Source organism: Manacus vitellinus, unplaced genomic scaffold (assembly GCF_001715985.3).
Source record: "Manacus vitellinus isolate BGI_N305 unplaced genomic scaffold, ASM171598v3 scaffold_28_pilon, whole genome shotgun sequence".
Lineage (NCBI taxonomy): Eukaryota > Metazoa > Chordata > Aves > Passeriformes > Pipridae > Manacus > Manacus vitellinus.
The window spans coordinates 7,960,634-7,979,480 of record NW_021940122.1 but is presented as its reverse complement, the minus strand read 5'-3'; the positions used below and the strand labels follow the sequence as shown (position 1 = coordinate 7,979,480).

The window sequence follows — 18,847 nt, the reverse complement described above, 5'->3', positions numbered from 1 at the left end:
TTCATTCAGCTACAAAAAGTTTGTAAAAAATATTGGTTTATTAATTCTGTATCCTGTAACTTTTAAACCTTTCTTCAATATTCTTTCTCCTTTTTCCCTTACTTCGTATGTATTTTCACCAAATTGGAATGCATTGGAACCATGAAAAACTAAGAAAATTATGTAGAGGAACATTTTGAAATACATCACATTTAAATACTCTCAGATTTTTTTTTAAATCAAAGTCTCCAAATTTTCATTAGTTTTATATTAAATTTATTCTGTGTAGACTTCTAACTTAAAATTGCTACTTGTATAAAAAAACCATATAAATTGCTGGCCCTGAAGTACCTTTATAATTAATGAAAAGAAATAAGTACTTTTACAGTGTTTCACCTTCTCCTCCAGGAAGAGATGAGTTCTGCCCTAAATCACTTTTTTCCCACCATTCACTTGAAGGAGTCTAAATAATTTCATACATAAATATCTACAGTGAAGATGCCTACAGCTGGTTAACTGCATTGCAGCAATGAACTTATTTATTGCTAGCACAACATTCACAACTTGCTCATTACCACTTTGCTGTCTACCTTTACTTTTCATGCTGAAAATATTCAATTCTGTTTTACATTAACCAATATATACCAAAACCATACGCTAAAAATTCAACCAAAAATTTTTCTTTGGACACCTTCAGGATCTGGTGAATTCCTCAACAGCACATCCTTTTCCAGTCCATTCAGTAAAGCAAAATGAAGTAGAACATAACATAAACCGTAACCTTACCTGAGTGCTTGTAGAAGGTAATTCACATCACTGTATTAGAAATACATAGAAATGGTGTAAATTCTGAACGAGAAAGGATACATTCGTATGGCTCCTGTTCTTGTTCCAATTGCCAGAATTTTCTGAACTGGGTCAAAAGCTAAGGCAGTGGGTAGATAAGGGAAACCATGGCGAACCGTCTGAAACAGAAAAAATGAGCAAAGTGATTGAACTGTAACCACAGATAACAGCATGAGTGTTTTATGTGATGTGTACAGGAAGAGAATCTATATTTTTCTGTATGTTGTATAGAGAATACTTCAAGAGAAGTATTTAAAAAGATACAGTATTTTGAATACAGAAGTGAATTTTGCTCACTAGAAATTCTTGTTATGCTTTTTCCTCAGTAGTATTTAAAATGGTTTTGTTGCAACAAAGTAGATTGCAAAGTATAAATCACTGTACAACTGCCATATATTGCTTATGTGGTATACTGAAAGATAACCTCAATATGCAAGGCAGTTGAACTGTAAATTGAAAAAAAAGACACATAATATGCTCTCAAAACACTATCAGAAATAACCTCAGCCTCAACAGAACAGCTCCAGCAGAAAGAAATGGAACATGTCCAGGGGAAGAGATCCAATAAACCAATAAACTGAATTGAGTCTACACGGTAAAAATCCTTAATATCAATTTAGAAAACAAAGATGCCAGAGAAGATATTCTCAAAATGAGCAACTGAATCACTCATCCTTTCTTAATCTTTATTTATAATACTATGCTTTTAATTCTAATTTTTGAAGAGATACTTTGGGGAATAAATGAACTGAGCATGATGCAACACATCTTTGAAGACTGTCTCAATATTTTAAGTTATCTTAACCTGGAGGTTATGACTACTATGACTTGCCTGATTCTTATGAGGAAAAACCTAATGGGGGAGAACATTAACATAAGAATAAAATCGAAAATAACTAGACTAGACTATAAGAATACACATTAAAATGAATATTAATTAATTTTGTGTGTGTGACTGCTTACATAAAAATGGGTAAAAATTAGTATTTTTTTAGTATAATAATAATGTTTTATTTAGCATAATAAAACCTTGAACTCTAGGATTGAATCTTTTTTTAGTATGTGATTGAGATTGGAGAGGAAGTGCTTTGAACCGAATGAAATTTAACTTTTTGAGATATCTTCTTCTTCCTTGAAATTATCTCTTTCAAGAACTACGTCTGCTTAAGCATTCAGCAGTTCCCTATGGAACAGCTTCAACAAAAGGGACTCCTTAATTGCAGACCTGTTGAGTAAAAGGCAGCTGATGATTTCACAGCTGTATCACTCCAACTCTTCTACTGCAGCTGGAAACACTTGAACTGATATTCACAAGCAGTTTGGGAACAACCAAATGTATGTTTTTCAGCAAATAACCACTTCCTTAAAAGAGATCTTACTTGTCTCATATCTTAATTATTGCTGATAAGGGAGGTTGTTTAAAGAATGTCAAACTATTGGTTTCTAGACTGCAAAAAATCCAGAAGCATATGCTACTTTAGTAAGCTGTAGAAAAGTAACTTACGTTTTATATTAATGTAGGCATTTATCAGAGACCTCTACAACTCCATTTCTGGTTTGGTTTGTGGTTTGCTGTTGGGGTTTTTTTGTTTGGTTGGTTTTTTTGGTTTCTTTTTTAATCATCTCATCTTAAGTGTTAGGATTGTTCAAATATAAAGTTTTTATTCTGGCATCTAATCTGCTACTAGACTTACACACCACAAAAATGGTTTTACCTCTTATGTCACAAAATCATCAGGAATCATGAATTGTAGTATTTTCTAGAATGTTGAATATTTAGCCTAACTGCATTACTAATATGTTATTATATTTGCAAATTCTGTATTATGGTGAATAAGTGTTCTTCCTTTTCTGGAAAAAAAACCCCCATATATTTCACCAACTACTTTTGTTAATTACTAATTTTTAAAAATCCTCTCTATAATAAAGTTTGAATTTCTATCAGTTCTAGTCACAGTATGCTTTTCTGATGTTTAGCTATGACTGGAGCTTTCACTACTATTGCAAAGATCGATATTTTTAAAGACTTACTTGCATTCTTGCCTACATATTTAGTATTTCAGTATTTCTGCAATCTGTAATCAGACTTCCCATTTGGAAATTTTAATTGGGTCCTATATTTAAGATAGAACTACATTTTAGAAGAACAGCGATGTACATCTTTTCAGGATCATAGCTCAGTAAAAATTTTTGAACTCTAGGATTGTCGCAAATGTGTTATTTCTGTTTTGGAGCCATTTTCCAAATTTCAGTATTTAGACTAAGTCCAATTGGGAAGTTTTTGTGAATGCAATTCACAAAATTGTGAATTTAAAATTCTGCCATTTGTATAATATATATAAGAAAGTAACTATTGAAATCTATTGGGCATCCAAGTAAATTAAAATTTTTCAGTAAAATATTTATATTTATTAGGACTCTAAAAGGACAAAACCATTTTGGAAGTAGAGCCAAGCTATACAGTACATGGTTAGGGCAGAAAAAGATATCTCTGTGATTGAGGTTTTGGCACAAATTAGAGCAGCCTCAGAAATTATTCTGAACATCAATCTTATTCAACAAAAGAATAGGGAAAATCTGTAGCATTCCATACTCTCAGATTCTCATCCTCAGCTCTAGTCCAACAATCCTTCTGTTTCTGAGGACTGTGAGAAAAAATGACATGAAAATCTAGCACTTGGAGTAGACTTTTCAATTATGCATTGATACAGCTAATGTGAACACACGTGTAAGGATGAATAACAATTCCAAAACTGTGCCTGGGCCTCCTTACAGCATTTACTAATACAGATGAAGAGGAAGAGAAGGCCACAAAATTAACTTGATTTTAGGGTGACTAAAAAAAACAACGAAAAAACCCCTACGTTCCTACTTAATCTGAGTTGTATCTAGTGGGAACAACACAGAACAAATGTATTGGTGGTGCTCAGAAACACAAAACAAAGTGGATTTTTTCCCCCAAATTAAACTATCTCAACAGCAGGCAAAAGCAGAAAAACTACACTGAAAAAATCAGTCAGGGTTCAAAGAAATATAGGACCTAACTACCACAAATGCCAAGATGTCAAGAAAAAAAAAAAAAAAGAGGGAGAGAGAAAAAAAAACAGACACCAGATGGAGCCAGGACTGCTTTTCTCCACATTATCCATCTTCCTTTTATGCCTCCTTTTTTGGCATGCTGTCTCTAGAGGCAGTCTGTGCTCCCTAGGACATACAGTTTATGTGCTATATGCAAAATAAATTTTTGAAACAGAACAATTGCAAATGCAGATATATTTTCAGAATAAATCTTTGTTCAGCTTTGTTATTCTCTCTTAAATCCTCTTTTAAATAATTTTAAGCAGTGAATTGCATGTATCTGTCATTAAAGTAATCTTTACACAACCAATTTACCTAAATTAATATAGGAAATTGATTATTTGGGCTTGCTAGTAATCTACCAATGAACATTTCAACATCTTGTACAGAATACAACGATCCTTTTCTGTCTAAGATACCATGACATATTTTATTAGCTGAAAAAAAAAATTGCACTAATACTAATATGCAATATCCAGTGTAATTGTTCACATGGTGCATAATGCAATTTTTCAGTATAAGAGTTTTTCTTAATTTCTATCTGTGGTGGTTTATATCCGACTGCAAAGGCACCGTTTTTAAAAGTGATTATAATATTTTCTAAATAGTTCCAGAAAATATAGAACTAAACCAAATTTTAAACTGTATCAGCCAATTAATAGGGTTTATAGCCAAAAGTGTTGCTGCTAATTTGCACAAACCTAAAATTCATAATTTTTCTGCTAATATTTTATAGATACCCAGGTTTGCGTAACATCTGACAGCAAACATATTTACTTACGTAAATAATTTTTGAGAAGATGTCTATTTGTTGAAATTCAACTATGTACTCTAAACCTGTGACTCAGGATGTAGAGCCTGCTTCCAAACTGTGACCAATGTGCACATGCAGAAACCTCATTGAAGAAGTAATTGATTGGTTTACAAAACAGAGGATGAAGTGTTGACTGAAACCTCTCTAGCCTCTTATTCGGCTATAAAGGAAATTAAAAAATGTCAATGATTACAGCATTTTCACCACTACAGTACTATTTTTAGTACTGTGGTACTCAAAGGTTGTAGTGGTGAAAATGGGTGCCTTTCCAGAGGAGCTGCTATGTATTATACTGCTGTAAAACCATGACATCCCTCATTTATAGACCTCTGTGTTTGTTATCTCTGATTGGTAAAACTGACCCCTACTCATGAAAAATGGAAAGAGGACAAGATATCAGTAGGCTTCCAACCTAAGTAAACAATACAGGAGAGATACTTTTTTATTAGTTACATTTTCATTTTTCAAAGGAATACCTTTTGTAAAAATCAGAGCTTAGCTAAAACTTTCCAAACCCAAGCCATGAATTCCATCTAGCTCTCAACCTATATTAGGAACCAGGGGTTCTGAGCATGTTCAGAGAATATTTTAAAAAACTATCTTTTCTTAATTGTTCTTAGATAAAAGTACCCACAGATAACTCTTTTTCTTGGTGTAAAGCTAGAAACAGTCATCTGGAGAAAAGCCATTTACAAAAGGGAGCTGTAGACTGGGAAGGCTGATTGCTATCCCTGGCAAGATGGTAAAATAAAGACTAACAAGGCACACAGATAAAGATTGTTGCAGAAGTCAGCAGAGTTTCTTCAATGGGAAATCCTGTATGACTAGTTTTCTCTAATTCTATGAAGCTGTCAGCACGTATGTAAATAAAGGGGATATGAATATACATAAGCTTTACAAATGCCTTCCAATAACATTCCACAGCAACGTTATTAAAAAAGCAAAGGTGTCATGGGACTGAAGAAAAAGGTTTATTTGTGGACTGAAAGCTGGTTAGATAACAGAAAGCAAAGGATAGAGTTTTATGGGTTTTTACTCTGAAAAAAATTCACAAGTATAATTCTTCATGGATGAGTGCTTGGACCAATTTTATTTATTATTAGGATTACCTATAAAAGATAATGAACACTGAAATCTCCAAGTTCATAGCTCATAGTAAGATTCTTTAGATAGTGAAATTCATTACTGATGGTGACAAACTCCTGAAAGAGCTCACTAGTCTGACTAAACTGGGCAAGAAGTTGATTAGTGAACTTCAGTGTGGATATATGTAAGATAAGGCATCTAGGAGGAGAAAAAAGTAAATCTACAGGTCTACACAATGCTAAATTTGGAATTTGCATTTACAAGCCAGGAAAGTAGTTTGGGTGCAGTTGGCATTCCTCTGAAGTATTTGGTTTAATATGCAGCAGCAAGTCAAAAAGCCAAGTAATGTTGGACATTAGCAGGAAGAACAAAGAATAACACAGAGGGCATAATTTTGCTGCTACATAAAACCTGTGTGAGCCCATTACTTGAGAACTATATGGAGCTCTAGTGTCCACATCTGAAGAAGAAAAGACAGACCTGATCCAGAGCTGTCATCTCTATGGACAGAGTTGTCTTCCCTGTGGAAGACAACTAATGCTCAAGGTGATGGACAGAGACCTTATCAGGAAACACTAAAAGCACTGCAACTTCAGTCTGGAGAGGAGAAGGTTGTGGGGGGATATGACTAAGATTTGCATAATCAAGTGAGTGGGTATGTTAAACAAATTTGGCGAAACAACAGTATTCAAAATAAATGAAAGATTAGTTTAAAACAGAAAAAAAGGTAATGAACTTCTGAAATTTGCTGCCATAGGTTTTGAAGGCTGACAGTATCAGAAGGCTCAAAAAGGCATTAGACAAATTCATTGCCATTATTGATAAATGGATTTTAAAAGGACCAGCTAAGGATACACTCTCTGACATCTCAAATCCAGCGATGGTGGATGATGGGAGATTAGAAAGGGAATGGACTGCAGAAAGTGATCCAACTTATTACTCTTCCTAAGTGACACGTTGTGCTGCCACTGTCAGAGACTGACTGCTGGGCGATATGGGCCGTTGCTTTGTCTCAGCAGGGTATTTCTTATGAGCTTATTATCTTCACCAGCAGCAGTAAAACAGAGAGAGGAAGAAAAAGGGGAGCAGTATTAGTGGAGAAAAACACAGTAGAATAAAGACAGAAATGTGGGCACACAAGGGAAAAAGAGAAATGTTACTGAAATAGGCAATGCAGGGGCAGGAAGAAAAGATACGCACAGGGCACAATCAGAGTTTCATATTTCAATACACAACTTTTGGCATAGAAAAATAATATTCTTAGTAATAGGCAAATTTGGTTTGTCTTTTAATTTTTAAATTCCAAAACTTACTTTGTTATAAAAGGTCAACTTAATTAGCTACAGCAGAATTTTGAGAAAATAGTTTTAGGTCCTGGACCTAAAGCAGACTTCAAACGCAATCTGAATTTTAAAAGTTTAGTTTCACAAATAGTACACACTGATAGTTATATGAAAAATAAGAGGGATTATAGAGTATTTGAAATAAATCATACGTATAATATACAAGTCAGTTAATTTCTTTTTGGAAGCAGCTTAATGTACTTGAAAAACCTAAAACAAGGTTTGAAAAATTAGTATCAAGTCTACACTTTTAGTATCATATTGTTTTCACTCTACTGTTTTTAAAAAGTCTGTATGCAGACCATATGACTGTTCTTTGAAACATGCTACCACACATCATAAAATTTTTAAATTTCCTCATATTGCTCGGCATTGAAAAAGAAAGTACATCCAAAGGCATCTTCCAGACAATTAGCTTTAAATAAATAACTAAAATGAAGAAGGAATCTTGCAGTCCTCTCTAAAGTTCCTCCTTCCATGACAAAAATGTCTGCAGATATTTCAGAGATGTGTTTTTCCACTGTTATTTTCAGTTCTGCAAGCTGGATGCTGAAGACTATCAAATAAGGATGGTCCTATTTACATGTGATTCATATAGGTACAAACAGCCAAGTTAAGTAAACCACAGGGGAAAAATAAGGCCTTTTGAATTTCAGAAAGTATTCTTCTCATGCTTGTTCCTTGAAATACACTGTAGTGTATTGAAAATACAAAATGATGTAATTTAGACAGAAAAATCCACAAATAAATAAAATTACATTGATCCTTGAGCTGCATTATTCCCAGTTCACAGCTCAGATGAGGGTGGAAGGGAACTCTGCAGACTGTCCACTCCAATCCCACCTGCCCAAAGCAGAGTGGTTGAATTTTAATATTACTTGCTTGATCTATTTAAATCAGTGTAGCTGTGACCAAGCAACTGCTTGGCAACTACACCATCTCGCTACATCTACCACAGCACTGAGTTACAGTGGTAAGTTAATAAGTTACAGGGTAACACATGGATATAACCATCCCAAGGAAGGTATTATGCCCTTTGGAGAAGTCCTAAATTCAAGGGAGGACGTTGTATGCAAAATTATTTCACTTCTTCCTTTCCTATTCTTTCTAAAAGAGCTCTACCAAGTTTAAAAACAAACAAACAAACAAAAAAAAACCACCAACAAACCCAGACAAATATACAGAAAGGGAGGAAAAATTGAGAACACAAAGGAATTGCATCCATTGTGCAGTAAATATGCTATAATGTACTTCACATTATTGCCATTTAAACTGGCAAGAAGAAATAGGGCAGCAATCAAGAGAAATGCCATGGATGTTAACAAAACTATATTTGGCCTTGGATATAATGTAAAATTATTTTAAAAAAAACCCAACCCTAAACCACTGATTTCAAAGCTCAATTTGGCCTACCTACTCAAGCAAGACTTCTGTCCAAATGGAGAATATTACAATTGAAGTAATTCAAATAGCAGTTCTTACTGATGTTGTTGTTGTTGCATCATTTAACTGTATTACTCTAGAACTTCAAACAGCTTGGTTTAGAATATCATCTATCTGATGGAGATCTGTTTTATGGGTATTTACATGAATTGTAAAAAACTAATCTGATAGCCCTGAAAGGAAAATATTTTTGTCTTCACTCTTACTGTGGATGCAGAGAAAAAAAAATTTCATAACTTTAATGAGAAATTTAAAAAAGAAAAAACAAACAAAACTGTTTTTATTGAATTTACATCAGACCAACATAGCAATAACTCTAATTAATTTTTCATGACTTCCCATTTTTGGATTTTCTGAAACTTCGCTACTTTAGGCTGATTATGTTCTGTTCTGTTATGGCTGATTGTGGTTACTCTTCTGAAGCAAATGTTTTGGTTGCTGCTTTCAGAATATTTTAATGTTTTAAAAATTGGCCATGTTGGAGGATTTAAAAAATTTTGCTACTGTGATAAAGTTTCTTATCACAGTAGCAAAGGGGTTTCTTTTTTTGGGCAGCGTTTCTTTTTTTGAGGGGGAGGAGGCAGGGGAGGAAGCTATAGAAACACTGTCTTAAAACTCTATTTTGATATAATCTGTATTATTGGTTTATTCCTGTGAAAATCTATTTTGCAACATAATTTGGCATTCTTGTATACAAACGCTATTACCAGATTTCATAACTAGCATTTTCAATGTTGCTTACTATTTAATACTAATTCATAGTTAACCTTCTCCTACTTTCTTCCTGAATAAATGCTCTGCGCAATCTGAAGAATTTTTTTTCTGATGTCGAATCAAGAATTTAATCTGAAGATGGCCAGCATCTCATCTCACATATGGTGAAGATACATTCCAAATGATATGGAGGTATTTTGTGGCAGGTTTTTCCCCTCTAACATCAGTGAAATCCAGCACACCTTGTACGTTATTATCCCCCTCTGCATTGCCCATAATGGTACCAAGGACAGAGCTCACAGGCACAAATGAAGACACCATATCCAAGGATCGTAAGAATCAGATCTCTGTTTACACAACCACACACCACTTTTCCTGCCTTTGCCTCATTCAGTGAGCATTTAAAAATATATGTAGGGACAAACAATGAATAAACTAGGGATCTTAAGACTCACTACAATTAATCCACAACTACAATAGACTGTAACTGTAACACAAATGATGATGGACAGGTGTAACTGAAAGCACATCTCCACACTTAAGGAGTACAATAGATAGAACAGGATGAACAAAGTGGAGATAAGCATTCATAATTTATTTAGAATAAGTTTTTGTGATGTCCAATGGATAACAGAGATTTTCTCATAGGAACTGTTGCAAAGAACACACAGAGAATAGCATCCAGCATCCCCATTACGTTGGGCACTGTTCAAAACAAATGTGATGGAGGACAGGAGCAAAATACAAGCAGACACTTCAAGAAAATAAAAAGATTAAATAAAGACTAGATTGCCACAGATACAGACATAACTGAATACCAGCTGAATAAGGGACCTGACTTCTGAGTGTCTGATCTCACAGCATTCTTATGTAACAGATTTTCAAATGGAACACAAGCAATTGTTTTTACTTTATTGGATTCAAATTATGCATAAGGATATATTACCATACACACATGCACCTACATATATACCACTGAATTCAATGAGATTACTTTTGAGTCCACACATTCACCACCTCAAAGCCTTAAATATTAATGGGTTTTTTTTCAGTACTATATGCAACTTAACTTCAAGGGAACCATAAAAAGTGTACCTTGTCAGACTTTGACCCTAGAGACAGCTGACAGATTGTCTCTAGCATTTTTTATTATTCATAGTCTTTGCTGGTGATCTGCTAGGAATGGACACAGCACTGCACAAAGATAACATTACATTATTACATTTGAGCATACTTGCCAGCCATCTGTACCTATCAATATTGCTTTCTCTCCTCTCCTCTCCACAGATGTACATTACTTGTACTTCTTATCCTACACTCCTCTAATTTTCCCCTATAATGATTCTATCACACATTGTGACAAATTTATACATCCCATAAGCTGTTTTTATAACCCCTTTTTCTTAGAATAGCCAATAGACCAGTATATTCAGGTAGCTTAGGAGGGTATATTAGTTCACTTCTCTGCTGCTTCATTGTCTCAGTTTATAAAGTGAGCATACTAATGCTAAGTTTTCACAGTATTTTCACATAGACCTCAAAAAGGGATTTGGGCATACACCATACACAGGGGGTATCAGACATCTCAGAACAAGAATCAAACGTGAATGGATACTCATCTAAACTAAGTAAGAATGAGGTCTGTCTTAGATTTAGTCTACCTCTGCTGAGGACAGCTGCATGTTTGGCATAGTATTTGTATTTCTACTTGGAAAAAATCTTCATAATTTTATCCACGAACTTCTAACTATTTTCTCATTCATTTCCTAAAAAAAATTATGTACAAGTCTTTTTCTTTCAGAAATGAGTGGGGAAAAAAAAGTTGCTTATGCAACCAATGTTTTACGAGACAGTTATTTGATCAGAACACTCCTGTTACGTGGGCTAACCAGGTTGAATTTCCTCTGTCCTCCCAGAAGAGAATAAAAACTGCTTTTCTCGGTGCAATAGTGAGAAAAATTCTCATTAACTAAGTGGTGGCCCACAGGTGATGTACATTATATCCCATGTGTCCAGTTCCACTAGCAGCTGTAGCCTGGAGAAGAGAAAGCTCTTATAGCACCTTCCAGCACCTAAAGGAGTTACAATAGAGCTGGAGAGGGACATTTTACAAGGGTATATAGTGATAGGACAAGAGGGAATGGCCTTAAATGGAAAGAGGGTAGGTTTAGATCAAAGGCTAGGAAGAAATTCTTGACTGTTAGCATGGTGAGACACTGGAACAGGTTGTCTAGAGAGGTTGTGTGTACCCCATCCCTGGCAGTGTTCAAGGCCAGGCAGGATGGGGCTTGGAGCAACACAGTCTAGTGGAAGGTGTCTCTGCCCATGGGAGAGGGGTTGGAACTCAATGATCTTAAAGGTCCTTTCAAATATCTATGATTCCACAGATTAAAAAAAAAAACAAACAAACAACCAAAACAAAATAAAACCAAACCAAACCTCAAAGCACCCATTTGAAATGGCACACAAAATTACAGCAAATAGCTTAACTTTTAGGTTTTCATCTGTGAACTCAGGAGTTGAGCTCAGTGATCCTTGTGGGTCCCTTTCAACTCAGCCTATTCTATGACTCTTATATTGCTAAAAATGCAAGGTCAACCATAAAAAGCAGAACAATTAGAACATACGTTAACTAAGATAATCTATGCAGCATGAATTTGTTCTCCACTTGTAAGGATTAATTATCTTTGTCTGCCATAGAACTTCTGTCTCCCCCATGCATAGTACAGTCTGACCTGTCCTATGGGCAAACCAAAAGTAAACAATTTGAGAGTTGTTTTCTACCAAACTTGTCTATTTGGTGCAAAATAGGAATGTACAAGGTACAATTCAGATAGAAAATTGCAGAAAAAAAATTCTATCAATGCTGTTATCATTTAGTGTTATAAATGAGCAAGCCAATGGTTGTGAATTAAGCTTTTCACATGTGGCTGCTAATCATTTTCCCATTTTGTGATTGACCAGTTTGAGACAGTAGAGGTTGATGGTATTCGTATACCTCAGGTGCAATTCACAAGTTCAGCGTGGAGCCAGAAATCCACCTGCAGTCATTTGAGACAAAAAGGAAATTCAGAGCCATTCGGGCTATCTAAGGTGGATGTATAAATTAACAGTATGAACAAGGAGCCTAAAGATCATTCTGTAGGTGTGCACAATATGTGCAATAGAATGTGAAAATAATGGGAGGTGCAATGGAAGGATGAGATATAAAAGTGTTAAATGTGCTACAAGAAAAACACATGTAAAGCAGGTCAAGCTGGAAACTCAAGATAGTGGACACTAAATGTTTGTGGCATTTGGGATTTTCTGTGGCATCTATACAGGGGGAATAATATCCTCTTCATCTCACAGAAATATTGTGAAGGTCAATTCATTAACGTTTATAAAGCTTTCGGAACTTCAGTGGTGAGCACTTCTGTTGCAAAAGTCCACAGGGAACTTAATATTCAAGCATGCTCTGAGTTTTAAGTATGCAGAGAAATATTGAAGTGCTTTCCAATGAGCAAACACTATTTGTTTTGCTAAATTAAACCTAAAGAAGAAATGTGGGATCATGTAATTAAAAGTTCTCTTTGCAAGCAAACTTATTTTTAAAAAGTGGAACTTCTGAGTGCTTTGTTTTGTAACCTTTTTGTAAAAGTCTGAAAATTAATTTGAAGCTGTAATTGCATGTGTTGGCTATGAAGGCTCTGCATTAATGCATTTAGGATTAATACATGATTAACAACCAGACACAATGATGCAAAACCATAGATATTTGCAAAAAAACCAAAACAAGTGAATCCAGTTATGCTACTACAGGTACCTTAAAATTTTCAAAGTTCCTTAAAAAGAAGATTTTAATGTGCTATGCTCTTTATCATGGATGAATTCTATTTCTAATTAATACAAACATTTAAAAAAGAAAATACATTTTGCTTACCACAAATTTCATAAAATTACTATAACCTAATTTAGAAGTGTCATTTGTGACTGTAGTTTTAACATAATAGGGTTTTGCATCTAACCTTAGATCCAAACCCTGGTATATAGGAAAAAAATCCTTCCCAACATTATCTTATTTACCATTAAAATATTGAATGAACTCTGAGCACTTACAAGTAATCATATTAATTTTAAAATGGGTTTTCTTTGACATGTAGCACTTCACACACCTTTTATTTTTTGTTCCCTGCATGACCTTACTAAGGAGGTAAGAGAAATTAACCAAACAGCTCAAGCTAACTAAAACACTATGGGATAGCAAGATTATTTTTTTTTATTCCTCATAACCAAAAATAGAATTATATGCTCCTGCAGCATTGTGCTTTAATTGCCATTCCAAAATTCATCTTCTCTCTATTATCATTGAACTATAGCATCATGTTGCATGTGCAGTTGAAGTACCTACTTGACTGCTGTCAGAAGGGGGACTAAATGTTTATCTTCATAGGTTGACAAAATAAGGTATTACCACCTATAAACTCTAGGAATTAAGATTTAAGACCACCTGATAGGAAATCCAAATAATTGAGGTATTTAAATTGGCTACTGATTGGCTGTATCTTGAAGGCCTGCTTTTGTCAAAGGTAAGTAGGATTAGGAAGACACAATTGCAGTCTGCCACGGGATTCCATACGAGTTTTAACAAAATTCTAAAGCTATACCTGCTTCCATGGGTTTTACATAAAGACTTGATCATGTGCATACTGAAACTATGACTGTACTATCAATAATGCAGCAAGATACAAAGGGATGCTTATCAGATTGCAAGACTACCCAGTAATAACATGAAGGCCAGTTTGGAAAAGAATAGCTATCTCATGCTTTGGGGTTTAAAGCAGTCCATAGCCATCAGCATTTGGGAAGTGATTCTTTGAGAAGAAGACTAAATTGGCAGTTCTTGAACCTTTTTGAGGGTATCTAGTTGCTGCCTACAGCTAAAGAAAACATACTGGAGCAGATTAATTTTATGTCTAGTAAAGTGCAACTGTTATTGTGCTTTTAACTGAGGTCTTGATTTCAAACATATTCTGCATAAAGTTATTAACCTCATGCTCTACAAATTCTACCCTATGCTTGTTCTTCAATAAAAGGTAAAGTAGTTCTATACGGGGCACTTATTTTCAGGAAGAACATACTCTATGTACAAAAAATGTACAACTTCATTCTTATTTGGTTTTTCTCAGCTGCGTCATCCCCCAACAAACAACCTTCTGCAAAAGTAATAAAATCACTGTTTTCTCCTTTTAGGTTCCCTCTGCTCAAAGTTCTACGCAAATGATTTAAAGCATCCTAACTGTGATCTTCTCACTTCCTGTATTAATAGCAGATCTCTCCCCAGTGCTGTATTTGAGTTTCTAAATGCTCTGGACAAACACAGTTGAGCCTAAAAAATCCTTGTCAGAAAAAAACCCAACACCTATACAGAGAGAAAATAGAAAGCAGCAAACCCAAGGAAATTAGGTCTATCCCAATTAAAATTAATACAGACTTTACTACTAGATCACGTCTAAATTTCAGATGCTGCTGTTATCTCGCATATTCAATTAATGTGAATTATAACTGATACTTTCATGATTTCCACCTGGATATCCAAATTCCAAGAGCAGCCCCTCAATATAACAAACTGTACCCCAGCTTCCTGTTGTCACAAAATAGGTATGACAAAATTTCACGTTGCTTGAACACTTTTTAAATGGTGCCATTGATTCATTAGTAGAGCCACCAACATCTAAATTTACTATGCTTAAAACAGGCCATAGCTATTTCATATGTAATAGTTTCAAAAATATTCCATTCTTTCAATGTAGAGGATTACATTAACATGTTAAATATAAATGCCAAAAGTAACTCATTGTGAACATCTCAGTGTAAAATGAAATATTCAGTTTACTTCTATTAAGTTCTAATCTGTATCTCAAGAAGACACTGTGGTAATAAGCATCCTAAAAATGTCACAAGATGGAGAGATGGCTTTCAGGTGTGTTACAAATGAAGTCAGGTGTATTACCAGTGAAAGTCTTCTGGTAGAGGGTTCGATCTGTGCTTTCAGTCAAGCAGACCTCCCACAAACTTCAGAAAGGAAATTTATTTACATAAAAACTGCAGGGTAAGGCCCTTTAATTCTTAACTATGAGTCAGCTTTTATGTTTCACATTAAAATGAAGATTTTTATAATCAGAAAAGAAAGAAAAACCAGTTTGAGGTGCTACTTAGACTGTTAGCTCACATGCCTTGATCCTGCAGATCATAACAAACCAAAACTGCCATTAGCTTTACTCAGTTCTGTGTGCAGCAGGATCACAGATCATGGATCCTTAAATATGCAGCCTGTATAACTTATGTAACTGAACACGAAAATACACATTTGAAACATCAGAAGTTCTATACAACAAAAGCTTGGGGAAGACAGAGTTCGGATTACGTATGCCTTGTTGTGTTTTTAATTTAATTTGAAGTGATTGAGATGCAAATTATGGCTTGGATCCTGCACCCTGAAGCAGGGAGGGTGAGAGCTGCGCCTGCGTCAGGTCCCACTGCCTCCAGAGCACTTGCACAGTGCCTAACGCAGGATCGGGGCCTGAGAGGTTTTGGGGGTTCATTCAAACATCCTCATAAGGTTACTAAACTGCAACAGAGCTGATTGAGTAGAGCCCACTGAATACACACTGCAGTGTTTTATGAGCACATAATCACCTTGTATTTTGGAAGTTTGCTTTTGGCATACCTTTGTATCTTAAAAAAACCACAAAGCTGATATTTCATATACAATAGACTTCTGCAGTAGCATGCATTCATAAGCAAGAGCTGCTGCAAACAACCAAAAGCTTTCCTGTACAAATATTTACTTTGTTGAGAACATTTCAACCTGAGAGCTTAGGCAGGCAAATACAGCCTACTGAAATCTTCTTCAAATGACATATTCCTATACACTAAGTAGATCTATTTCCAAGTAGATCTACCAGATTTATTTCCAGGTAGATCTATTAGAATATAATACTAACTGTCTTCAGGTAATATCAAGCCAAAGAAGAGAAATAATGGAGATTAGGCAAAAAATAATTTCAATTCATCTTTTATTTTTGCAAATGTCATGAAAAATAAAAATATATCATACTAAATATAGATCTTCAGCCCTATCAAATGACTTAAACATGAAGAACCATGTTGACTTTACCCTTACTTAGAAGTCTTAGAATGTCAGACCTTCTAATAATATTTTAATGTGTCTTGGTTGTTTGCATTATCTTTTTACTTAAGTGACAAAAATAGGAAATCACTGTACTGAATACCTGGAGTTTCACAAAATGCTAAATTATTACTGTCCATAAGCAAAAGGAGTCCAATTCAACTCTGGGAAGCAGGTATACACTCATTACTGATGCTCCATTAAACTATAGAATAACTTGAGTTAATAGGCCTGAACCTGTTTTGTTTCAGGATGGCAAAGAACTATAAAAAACTATGTATCTAAAAAAATAGAATTATGTAAAACCTATTTCAGAAGTCTCTGAGTCTTTAAGTCATAGTGGCTCATCCTTCTTCCCTTGAACTCTGTAGCAGTTTTGACACTAGCTGTAGCTGGAAGCCAAACAGAATTAGAAACATGGTATCTGAGATGAGAGAAGCTGTGTGTTTCACAAGGACTAGCTCTGCACACAAACTTACAGCTTGTCTTGGTTGTTTCTATTGCTTTCTTCTTCCCAAAACACAAAAAAGAAATGAGAACGTGCTGGGAGTTGACCAAAACCTAAATTTCAAATCAAGTGGTATCTGATTAATAAAAGGAAAGTATACTTAATAGATGAAGTCCATTTACTCCTAATAATGTACATTGCACTACTTAAAAATTTTGGTTTTGAAGCTTCTAATCAAAACAAATAAGCAAACAAAACTTGCAGTAAAGCCAACAGAATTCACATAGAAGTTAAAGATAACAGCAGAGGACCATAATATATCATCTCCTTTTGTTTTTGCTCTTCATTACAAACACATGATTTTTATATTTCAGAGTTAGTCAGAAGTACCAAATAGTTTGTACCGGTTTACTGGTACATTTAAGAGCACCACTGAAAGCTCTGTTGCAGAAGACAGATACAAAACAAAACACGCAGGGATATCTTACGCTTTCTACTCAAAGAAAATTCTCACTTAAAGACCTGACCAAAACATGAAAACCAATTCCAAACAAATTTGGCAACTTGTGGTATTCATGCTGTCCCACTAAGTTTACTGTCATGCAATTATAATCTTTAGTACTAACGATAAACAGCCATCCTGAAAGTACATCCAGTCCCTCACAAATAGTTGAAGTCTTATGTTCAGTAATCAGTGCACTGTCTTTTATTTCTAGCTTGTGCCTTTATCTTAAAAGAAAAAAAAAAAAGGCACGGAGGATGAAAAGAGTGAGGAGGGGAAGTAGATATATACAATCTAAAATTTCTAATCACTTATTTTATCTGTACTAGCACCAATTGATTTGCTTTCCTGCCCACAATCTTGTCAGTAGTTTGGGATCCAAGTGTGAACTTAGGATTTGGCCTTGAATGCAGAAATCAAGATTTCTATGAATTTACTGACCACCCCAACTCTGCAGCAGGAAGAAAAAAAAAATCCACTAGATCTGTCTTTTCATCCCAAAGTCCTTATACAACCACTGCAGTTCTCAAGTAAAAGGCTTACTGGTATCAGATTACTGCCCTCCTGTTCCCCCCCCCCCCAACTCAACGCAGCTTTTATCGTTTCCATAGAAAATAAAAATACAGCCCTTACCTTACAAATTTGAAAATAATCTGAAGTGAGTGTCTCCTGGATCTCCTCTCTGGGTGTCCCTGCAGCTCCTGCAGTCCCTCCTGGGTGCACGGAGCCACCACCAGCCCCACTTCCACTGCCACTGCCACCACCACTGCTTCCACCGGGGGATGAGGCAGTTAAACCATCCAAAACTTTGCGAAAATTAAATTTCTTCATTTTGGAAAAATCTTTCGGGAGATTTTGGGGGGGAGAAAGGATGTGTCGTAACACATTCAGCTACATGTAGCGACCGGGAAAGTCTTTAATGGTCCTCTGAGTGAGGCAGCACTTTAAGTCTCTTGTACCAAACAGGACGTCAATATTAGGTATAATTGATCGAAAAATACAAAGGCTTCATTTTGTCAGACGTGAAAGCTACTTGGAAAGGTCCTTTTAAAAAATAAATTAAAAAAAAAATCCACAAGCAGCAGGACTAAGATTTACGTTCAAACAAGGAATAATGGAACAAGAGCCATCGGGTTCTCTCACAAAATCCACATTTAGCAGTGGTCAAAACAGAAAAGTAAATAAAAAATTCAAGCCGGCATCCAAAACAGCGGGATCCATCCCTCTATCTTATCTGCCTAAAATTTGCCCTCGGCACTTGATTATTTCAACAAAACTGCCAAAATTCGTCTACATTCAATCTCCCCTTCACCTCAAGACCCCTTTCAGCCGGGGTAACCTTCGCCCCCAGGGTTTCGGAGAAGCGGATCCCCGCTTCCCAGCCGCTGCCGCGGCTCCCGCTCTCTGCTTCCCTGCCCACCCC

General features: G+C 35.4%; 1 protein-coding gene across 2 annotated transcripts in view; it reads right to left on the bottom strand.

Annotated features, from left to right (window-relative positions):
- The window catches only part of STXBP5L (syntaxin binding protein 5 like), a 188,719-nt gene extending 169,878 nt beyond the window's left edge, over window positions 1-18,841 (bottom strand). For both annotated transcript variants that reach the window (XM_018074685.2, XM_018074686.2), the window contains exons 1-2: window positions 18,058-18,841; window positions 847-944 (exon numbers count right to left, since the gene is read on the bottom strand). In XM_018074685.2, coding sequence (XP_017930174.1) covers window positions 847-944; window positions 18,058-18,255 — 296 coding nt within the window. In that variant the 5' untranslated portion in view covers window positions 18,256-18,841. The remainder of the gene's footprint in view (window positions 1-846; window positions 945-18,057) is intronic.
- Between the last annotated feature and the right edge of the window lie 6 nt (window positions 18,842-18,847).